The sequence below is a fragment of the Pteropus alecto genome, unplaced genomic scaffold (genome assembly GCF_000325575.1).
Source record: "Pteropus alecto unplaced genomic scaffold, ASM32557v1 scaffold115, whole genome shotgun sequence".
Taxonomy (NCBI): domain Eukaryota; kingdom Metazoa; phylum Chordata; class Mammalia; order Chiroptera; family Pteropodidae; genus Pteropus; species Pteropus alecto.
Window position 1 is genome coordinate 3,677,947 of NW_006436814.1, and position 10,676 is coordinate 3,688,622.

At 42.6% G+C, this 10,676-nt stretch overlaps 1 protein-coding gene and 1 pseudogene across 1 annotated transcript in view; one reads left to right on the top strand and one right to left on the bottom strand.

The window, feature by feature from the left end:
• PSEN2 (presenilin 2) overlaps positions 1-10,676 on the bottom strand; it is a 36,834-nt gene continuing 26,158 nt past the window's right edge. Inside the window, exons 11-12 of the mRNA XM_025048511.1 lie at positions 266-343; positions 1-143 (exon numbers count right to left, since the gene is read on the bottom strand). Of these exons, the coding sequence (XP_024904279.1) occupies positions 1-143; positions 266-343 (221 nt within the window). The remainder of the gene's footprint in view (positions 144-265; positions 344-10,676) is intronic.
• Positions 1,873-1,991, top strand: LOC112481740 (annotated as a pseudogene).

A 10,676-nucleotide genomic window follows, 5' to 3' on the forward strand; every position in this document is an offset into this window, starting at 1 on the left:
CTATTTTGGATCAAATTCTGCACAAGCAAATTCTGTTTGTAAGGTAGAAGTGAGCGGAAGCTCACTGTCCTCGGGAGTCTGGGTCTGGACCTGGTAGCCAGTCAAGAGCGTGCCAAGATTTAGGAAGGAGCATCCCAAGATATCTGTGGAGAAAAGTTATGTGTGACTGATCTTGTGATGCAAGAATAAAGGAAAGACCACTATTTTGGATCAAATTCTGCACAAGCAAATTCTGTTTGTAAGGTAGAAGTGAGCGGAAGCTCACTGTCCTCGGGAGTCTGGGTCTGGACCTGGTAGCCAGTCAAGAGCGTGCCAAGATTTAGGAAGGAGCATCCCAAGATATCTGTGGAGAAAAGTTATGTGTGACTGATCTTGTGATGCAAGAATAAAGGAAAGACGGCTAAACAGGACCAAAGGAAGTAATAAATTGCTTCCCAAATGATCCCAAAGAGGAAAAAGAAAAAGACAGGACCACAATTAACTATGACTGGAGGCAGGTGGACAGGTCAGCAAAGTGTTCCTTTCCACACCACACTGCTGGCCGACAAAAACTCTGGCATCTTCATCATGTGACTTCCAAGGTTGCCCTGGGAGTTGTCTCCACTCTACATGGGAGGTTTCAATGGGTCAGGCCTGGCAGTGGCACACGCCACTTCTGCCCATGCTCTATTGGCTGGAACTCAATCACACTGCCACGCTCAACTGCAGGGGAACCTAGGAAATGTAGTCTGTGTGCTCAGAAGGTAGAGAAGAGCATGGATTTCATCCAGTACACTCCTTCAATTTTCCTTATTAAGGAGGATAATATGGGTGGAAAGTTGAGGAACACTATCAGGAAGAGGAATTGAAGCTCCAAGTATGGAAAGAGATAGTAAGAGAGCAACTTGCTGCCCCAGAGAGCTGTCTTCTGACATGGAGAAGTTACACCCAGGGTCCTGAGGGTGCTCAGACAAGTTCACTTCATCTTTGAGGAGCTTTAATGAACGGAAGTGCTGCTGGGAGACTAACGAGGCAGGCGATGGCATCCTGATTTTCATAAAGCCTAAGAAATGGGAATCTGAAAAGTACACACTAGTCAACTTGACATTAATATGGGATGAATGGCTAAAAGATGATCAAATGTGTGGTCTCAAACACACACACACACACAAAAGAACAGATCTCAAAGAACTTGCATGTGGTCTAGGCTTCGTTTCCTCCTTTGAAAGAATTAGCCTTAACAATGTTCATATGCTTAGACTTAATGATACTCCAGGAAATTTGTGCTAAGGAATCGATGCAAATGATGGACAAAGTTATTTTGCACAAAAAAATGTTATCACTGATTTATAATAGCAACAAGTTAGATATAACTTAACAGTACAGCAATAGGGGAATGGTTATACAACTTATGTTGTTAATACAACTAAGTATTATAAAATCTTTAAAACTATTTCAGAGTTTTTAATAATGTGAGAAAATACTTATGAAATTCTGCAAATATTTGCAAATATCAGAGAATGTATGCTCCCAGGATTCTGTCTCCAGTGGCTCCTGTTCTGGTCAGTATTTTTACCTGTGTCTCAGGTACACATCTAGAACTGCACTGCTCAGTATGATATCCACTAGCCATATGTGACTACTTAAATTTAAATTAATTCAAATTATAAAAGCAGCAAGAGAGAAATAACGTGTTATATCCAAGGGAACCTCCATCAGACTATAAGCAGAATTTTCAGCAGAAATTTTGCAAGCCAGAAGGGAGTGGCACAATATATTCAAAGCACTGAAAGAGAAGACTGCCAACCAAGAATACTCTACCCGGTAAAGCTGTCCTTCAGAATTAGAAAGAATTTCCCAGACAGGTAAAAGTTGAAGGATTTAAGTGAAATGCACTATGGCCACGCCACCCTGAACATGCCCGATCTCATCTGGTCTCAGAAGCTAAGCAGGGTCGGGCCTGGTTAGTACTTGGATGGGAGACCACCTAGGAATATCAGGCGCTATAGGCGTTAAAAAAAAATGAAATGCAATTTAGAATTACAATTACCATTTAAAAATACAATTTAAAATTCAGTTCCATGGTTGCACTAGCCTCATTTCAAGTGTTCGATAGAAATTGTTACTGGCCATCATATTGGACAGCAGGGAGCATTTCCATCGCTACAGAAAATCGATTGGAAAATGCTGGTCTAGCTGTAATGCTTATCGGTTTCATGGAGGACACCGGGCTGAAAGAGTCAGCCTCCCAGATGACCAGCACGAGCTGACACGAGGAGCCACGTCTAACCAGCTGAACAGATATAAGTGTAATATCCTTCCTGAGAGCTCCAAAATACAACCACAGAGGTAGAGAAGAATTGTGGGGAAGATGATTTTGCTTAAAGACAAGCTCCCTATGCATCTATTGCACCTACCCCAAATAATGCTGCTACCCCAAATAATGAGATCTTGAGCTGAATTAATGAGGTATACAGTTCAGAACAAGAAAGGGACAGTTCCAAACTACATTGAACAAACCACACTGAGAGTTCAACTGATTTTCCCTCAGGGGTGTTTTCAGAACCTGAATTGGCTATAATAAAATTGATTAAATAGAAAACACAATTTGCATCATTAAGGACTGCTATTGGTTATAAGCAGATCACAATCAGGAACACGGAGTATGGGAGAGAAAAAAACTGTTACAAATAGCTCAGCCACTAGGTTTTCGTGGCTTTGTGCCTTGTTTATTAAACAATGAGCCATATGGTAACAGAAGTGGCGAGAATGATGAGAAACTCTTAAGATTGCACTGCTCCGGAGAGGAGGGCGGGCGACTACTATCCTCAAGCAAAAGTCAGAGGTAATCAAGGGATGTTTAAGGTTTTATCGTCTACAAAAAAATCTTACATTAGACAAGAACTCCTCTTTAAAAAATTGGTTTTTTGATAACATATGATTTCCTAAAAATGCAACTATCATAGTGAAGTGGACAGAACTGTGTTCAGTTTTGAGTATTTCAGTCCAAAACGGATGATGAAGTACCTGAGTAAGAGAATAAGGAGCCAAATGGATAAAGTTCTAGAAATAATGGCAAACAGAGGATATTAGAACTGAAACTAATGTGTGTGTACCTGGGAGAAAGGGGCATGACTAGAACGGGAATTGGAATTCAGCTCGATACAAGGAAGGGCTTTCCAACAGTGAGGGCAGCACAGGGTGGTGGGCAAGGCCAGAGTCCAGAGTCAGGCCAGCCTGAGTTTGCATTCTGGAACTTGCTAGCCATGTGACCTTGGGCAAGTTACTTAGCTCTTCTAAGCCTCATTTTCTTCACCTGTAAAAGGAGATAATGACTTTTGTCTTAGTGTTATTCGAAGAACTAAATAATTATGTCTAGTGCTTATCATAGCAGCCGACACATATCGAACCGTCTATCAACGTTATCTCTTAGCTACTATGATTTGTCCGGCAGAGTCTGCATGATCACTTATGGGAGGAACCACAGAACACAATTCTGCACTGGTAGGTAGTTAGGATGTATTATGTGAATACTAGCAACCTGGAAGTTAAAAGGTCATGCGGGAAAAGGGTTCTGCCATCAAATCAGTTTGACAAATGCTGGAATAATTGAAGTTAACAGGTTTGTTTACTTTGTGTCTTCTCGCAGCCTTTAGTATACCCCCTGAATTTTAAATCCCCCATCACACTTGGCCACAGAACCCCTTTTCATGGACCAGCTTGAGGGAAGAGAGTATTGCGAACACATTTTAGAAAACATTGAATTAGATGATTTCTGAGACTCTTTCTCACTCTGACATCTGAAAGCTGTGAATTTCAAATGCAGTGATGTTTATAGCTGTGGTTTACTGAGCACTGATTACGAGCCAGGAGACTCAGGACTTGAAGCCTTGTCTCGCCAACTTCGATCCCATGCCCATTCTACCGGCCAGCGTTTGAGCCAGCGATTCATGCCAGCTTGCTTTAAATTTGGGGGAAGAGGTCACTGGGACTACTAGATAAGAAAGTGAGAGATTATATCTGTATTAAATGACCACAAGGCTTCCTCTTCCATTGCTAGAGATGTATATGAGTTGTCCCAATGAAAAGGAGGCCTTAGTTTGGGGTAAAGCTTCACATATGCTCTTTACTTCCATCTTTATCCAAGATGAGCTAAAAGGGAAATGGGATCCCTTTGTTCCCTCCCTCATCTCAACATCGTGGATGAAAAAGGGATTCTGTAATAAACCCGACAAGTCCAATGACTAAAAGTAACTTCACAGGGTGATCTGATCATAAATTCCTAACTGGGCAGGTTATGGTGCGTAGTCACACCCCAGGTAAATAACTTCTTTAGTAAAAGGTTCCTCTTTGCCTTAAGCAAGCTTCGTTCATTATTTCTGTTCATCTAGGTTAACACACGTTTGAAATGCCTCTTTTTTAGACCCTGTCAAGAGAGCGCATGGTCTTGTAAACTATCCTGTGATCCAATCCCCACCTCGCTCTCTCCCACCTTCACATCGTCTTCCTTAAGTTCCCTCCTTATTTCCAAATGCATAAAAGAAACTGCAAAACTGTCATTCTCCAGAACATGAGATCTTGCTTCCCAGCAACTGTCTTCGGTTTGGCTCAACTGAACTCTTATAAAAATTTTATACAGGTTTGGACGTTTGTTATGTTGACACGGTAAAGAGTACAGGGTGCTCTTTCCTCACAGACAACGGCAAGAGGAACGAACACTTCAGATTAAAGCTGAGATTCTAGAAAACAGGCTGCTCAGCTCAGCTCAGCTCTGCATGACGTCGTGGTAATGGTCACAGAACATGTCAACCCCTGCCATGTAGTCAGGCTCTAGAATGAACCAAAAGCCCAGTCCTCTTCTGGCCAGGTCACTGGGAGGGGACACTCAGGGCCTGAGCCTTCTACAGGCAAAGACTTGGGGTTAATCACCTTTGTTTTTCCAGCACCACGGGCCAGAGAGCTGAAAGGAACTCAGTGCCAAACTGTGAAAACCTGGGCTTGAGGGCCCCGTCGTGGCTTCTGGCAGAATCTGCTGCCCTCGTGTGGCCATCCTGGCTCACAGCTAACAGATTCGGAAATTCAAGACCAATGGAGCCCTTGGAGAGGCCAGCGGGGAAGCAGTCAAGGACAGCTGATCTGAGAGCCACCCGATGAAAGCAGCAGCCTTCCAGGCGGGCAGGGGGCCTGCAACCTTTTGGTCTCAGAACCCTTTTACACGCACAAAAATGACTGAGAACCACAGAAACTTTTGATGTGAATTAATTCCATCCTGTTTAGAAATTACAACTGAGAAACGTTAAAAAATATTGATGTATCAATTCCTTTAAAAATAACAAACATTTCACGTTAACACAAATAATGTATTTATGAAAATAGCTATTTTGCTAAACAAAAAGAAGCTTTAATGAAAAGTGACATTCATTTACATTAATGTTAATTCTTTTTAACATAATTAATACATCTGAATTCTCATATCTTTTGCATTTGATCCCTTGTGATCGTGTGTCATGAAGCTTCCGGAAAACTCCAGTACACGCTCCTGAGAGAAGGAGAATGAAAAAGGCAAAGAATATCTTATCATGAAATAGTTCTGACATTGTGGGCCCCCAGGACCACAGAGTAAGAACTAACCCTGACTCAGAGTCCTCCTCCATCAGATCAAGAGACCCGGGCAGGGGGAGCTGGGAAGGGAGGCTGCCTGGTGAAGAAAGAACCGCTGCCCCGCCCCCCTCACCCTGAGCCGCTGCCCCGCCCCTCCTCACCCTGAGCCGCTGCCCCGCCCCCCTCACCCTGACTCAAGGGCGGTCAGGCTGAGTGGCATCGCAGGTGGCCTTTGCTCTAAGAGGAAACTTCTGCACACACAGGCTGTAAAGCTCTCACATTTTTTCCTTTTATGTTTATAACAGCTGAACTGATGTGAGACAGAAAAATTAAGGAAGAATATTGGCCAAGTCAGTGTTTCCCCATCAGGCAAAAGATTTTAAAAATCTCTCCATGCAGAGGGAGAGAGGGGTGTACAGAGGAGACCAACAGAACGTGGTTCTGGCGTGAGTCTCTGGGAAGAACCCAGGCACTGTGGCCCCCCTGTTCTCCTTCATCAGGCTTCCCTCTGGGAGGTGGTAGAACCCCCAATAACAGAGGGGATGTGCCTCCTCCTTCTTGGGACCCTGGGGACCACAGGCTCAGATGTCCTTGTCTTACTCAAGAACAGAGATGGCTGCATGGAGGTACAGGCAGAAGGACCCAAGACTCTCTGAGTTTCCTGTGGTCTAAGAGCTGGGCACAGAAGCCAGCAGAGGGGTAGGGAGGGAGAAAGCAAGAGAGTCCCATAGTTGGGCCAAGCGGATGCAATGTGCATCCTAAGGCCAGAGATCATTCAGTCAAAACCAAAGCAGACTAACGATGAACAGTCCAAAAAGGAAATGAAGGAAACTATCCCATTTATGACAGCATCAAACAGAATAAAATATTTAGGAAAATACTTAACCCAAGAAGCAAGACTTGCCCACTAAAAACTACCAAACACTGCTGAAAGAAATTAAAGGAGACACAGATAAATGGAAATATTTCCACGTTAATGGACCGGCAGACTTCATGTTGTTAAGATGTCAATACTACCCGAAGCAATCTATAGATTCAAGGCAATCCCTATCGAAACCCCAATGACACATTTGGCAGAAATAGAAAAAAACATCCTAAAGTTCAGATGGCATCTCAAGGGCCCCCTAACAGCCAAAATGATCTTAAAAAGGAACAAAGTTGGGAGCATCATACTTCCTGATTTCAAAACTTACTACAAAGTTACAGTAATCAAAACAGCGGTACTGGCATAATGACAGATCAAAGGAACAGAATAGACAACCCAGAAATAAACCCTTGTATGTATATCCAAATAATCTTTGACAAGGATGCCGAGACTACTCAATGCAGAAAGAATAGCCTCTTCAACAAATGGTGTTGGGACATCCACATGCAAAAAATGAAGGTGGACCCTAACCTCACACCACATACAAATATTAACTCCAAATGGATTACCTAAGAGCCCAAACTATAAAACTCCTAGAAGAAAACAAAGGAGAAAAGCTTTATGACACTGGATTTGGCAATGATTTCTTAGATATGCCTTTACATGTTGAATAAACAAGAGAAAAAATAGACAGATGGGACGGTGTTATACTTAACAATTTCTTTGCGTCAAAAGAAACAATCAACAGAGTGAAAAGGCAAGCTACAGAATGGGAGAAAATATATGCGAATCATATATTTGACAAGGGGTTAATATCCAGATTATGAAAATAACTTCTATAACTCAACAACAAAAACACAAATAATTAAATTAAAAAATGGGCAAAGGACTTTAATAGACATTTCTCCAAAGAAGATATAAAAATGGCTTATAAGCATATGAAACGATGTTCAACATCAAAAATCATTAGGGAAATGCAAATCAAAATCAAAAGAGATACCAACTCACACCCAATAGGATGGCCACCATCAAAAAGACAAGTGTTGACAAGGCTGTAGAGAAATTCGTGCATCGTTGGTGGGAATATAAAATCGTGCAGCTGCTATGGAAAATAGCATGGAAGTTCTTCGAAACAATTAAATAGAATTACGATAGGATCCAGCAATTTCACTTCTGGGTATACACTCAAAATAATTGAAAGCAAGATCTCAAAGAGATATTTGCTCACCTATGTTCACTGCAGCATTATTCACAATAGCCAAGAGGTAGAAGCGCTCCAAACGCCCACTGACAGATGAATGGATAAATGAAATGTGGTATAGCCATAAAATGGAATATTATTCAGCCTGAAAAAGGAAATCCATCACGTGCTACATAGATAAGCCTTGAGGACATTATGCAAAGCGAAATCGATCAGTCCTAAAAAGACAAATACTGTATATTTCCACTTATGTGAAGTACTTAGAGTAGTCAAAATCATAGAGACAGAAAGCAGAATGGTGGTTGCTGGGGGAGGGAAAATGAGGAATTGTTCGATGGGTACCGAGTTTCAGTGTCACAGGATGAAAATTTCTCAAGATCTAAAATCCACAACGTGAGTATGCATGACACGACTGAGCTGTACACTTAAAAATTATCAAGATGGTAAATTTTATGTTATGTGTTTTTTTTTTAATCGCAATTAAAAATCAAAAGAAATCAAAGCAGACAGGTGACAATCAAGGACTGAATGTGCCCCACTGCCTCTCACACTTAGGCGCTACTCCAGGGAGAAGAGGGTGATTCATAAAACGTGAGTTTATTAGTTTTATTTTCTAACAAGCAAAATGGGGCTTAAGTTTCCGAAAAAGTAAGAAAGTTGTACAAACACTGTTAATTGTCTGTTCCTCTCCCATTTCTTCCTCACTAACAGAACTCTCTGACTTTATTCAGGTACCCACCCCTCCCGTATGAGACTTGGGGTTAAGTCCTAAAGGGTCTAGACTGGCCATGACAACCCCACGCTCGCAGCCAGTGACTGGTTTAGGCCAACGAGATTCAGCGGGAAATCTGCCTGGGGCTTCTGGGAATGATTTTCATTGACTTTAATAAAAAGACACAGGAAGATTCTCTCCCTCCTTCCCCCCTCCACTCTTCTCTCTCTGCCTCTGGCTCTGAGCAGGTGAGGATGCCAGAGAAGAAAATGGAAAGAATGAAATAACTGTCAGTGATGATTTCATTGACCTAGTGAGCAGACCCAACCCTGAACCACCGTACTCCCTGTCACCTGAGATAATAAAGTCCTGACTGTTTAAGCCAGTTGGAGCCTAAATTAAGACAAGAGCTACCCTGATCTAACCGTCACCCTCTACTGAGGCTTTCGGAGACTCACAGCCAAAGCATCCTGGTTGTTGTATGTATTTTTTTCATACCTGGATACATGGTATAAAATTAAGTCCACCCCCCACTTTCTAGCATGGCCACCTAGCGTCGGGAAGGTTCACCTTTGCCCTCAGGTACGCTCCGAGTCTTCACGCACGTGCGTCTCTGACCAGCACCGTTCTGCTGTCTGCTGTGCCACCGCAGCCCTTCGGGTCTGACTTGTGCTTCTGAAAACGAAAACTTCTTTCAGTGAACCAGATTCTAAGCCCCTTGACACCTGAGGCTTTTCATTCCTGCATCTCCACATGGCCTGGAATCTCTAGTATGTAAATTAATTCCATAATTAATTCAGAGCAGATCACAGCCCAGAAGTGTCTCTGTGGTGTGACAACTGAGTCCCCCTCGGCCTGTACCAAACCCTTCAAACGACCCTCCATGCAAAGAGCCCAGACCAGGTATGGAAAAGCAAAACTGGGTCCCTACTAAATATGATACGTAGAAATAAATTTCATCTGGATTAAAAATCGTAAGATGAAAATAAACATTTAAGCTTTTGGAAAACCTCAAGGGTAGGGAAGGATCTCTTAAAGAGTATCCAAAGGCAGGAGCCATAAAGGTGAAAGACTGATAACATTTAACAACGCCTACATTTAAAATGACTTTGGCATTCAAGAGATCCCCAAGGGAGGCGGAGACAAGCCACAGACTGAGAAAAATACCTGAAATGCATATAATGGACCGAAGATTAGCATCTCTCCACAAATATATATTACGAGGCCTAAATATTCTTAAGTAAAAGGCAAACCAACCAAATGAAAAACGAAGGTATACATAACCTACAAGGAAATCCTCACTGGCCAAATGTACGATGATTTGCAAACTTAAGCTCTTTGCAAACTAAAACCTGCAGGAGATGACACCCATTACGTTAGCAAGTATGAAAAATCGGATAATACCAAATGCACTGCGGCAGAGTTGGGGAAAAGGAGAGACGCTCAGATTGCAGATGAGAGGGTAAAGGGACCCACGTGCCGGGAGAGCGAGTGGGAACACCCCGTCCAGGAGGGGTGACCGGGACTCACCCGAGTCCACAAAACAGGACGCTCCTTGCAGTCCAGTTATAATACAGAAATCCTGCGAACACCTGGGCCGTCCATCAACAGCATAATGGATAGAGAGTGGAATATCACACAATGGAATACTAAACAATACGTAGTTAAAGTAACAGCACCAGAGCTATTTTTATATGTGACTGTCTCAAGAACGTAGTATTAACATTTTTAAATTGTCACACGTACAGTATGACATCATTTCTGTAAAGTAAAAAAAAACCACGCCAACATGCAAAATGAAAGAAACTAAACACGGATGGGAAGGGTACAAGCTGACTGCAGGATGAGGGGAGGGAGTATAGGATTGGCAGGGTATACAAACAGGCCTTCGGAATTACAAAGTTTTATTTGCAAAAACAAATCTGGTGTAAATATGGAAAAAAATGTTAAGATTAGCTGATTGATTATATGGGGGGGACAGAGATGTTGGTACACCAGTTCTCCGTTCTTTTCAGCATGTTTGAATTATCTGGTTTTTTTTAATCCTCTTTTCTCTCCTCCACCTGAGTGCCAGTTGCCCGTCTCCCAGCGACTCAGGGACCAAGCTTCTGCAGAGTCTCCTCAAGTATCTTCTGTTTTCTCTCCCATGACTACCCTTTGGTCTTCTCACATTTACTTATTTTTTCCCAGTCTTAACACTTAACCTTGACACTTCGTCAAGGGCACCATGCCACGCCCAGCACCCTCGTTGGTCTTGGACAAAGACCTCTTTGAGCCTGACAAACCCAAACACTCGTCAAATCTCACCTGTGGAAGCC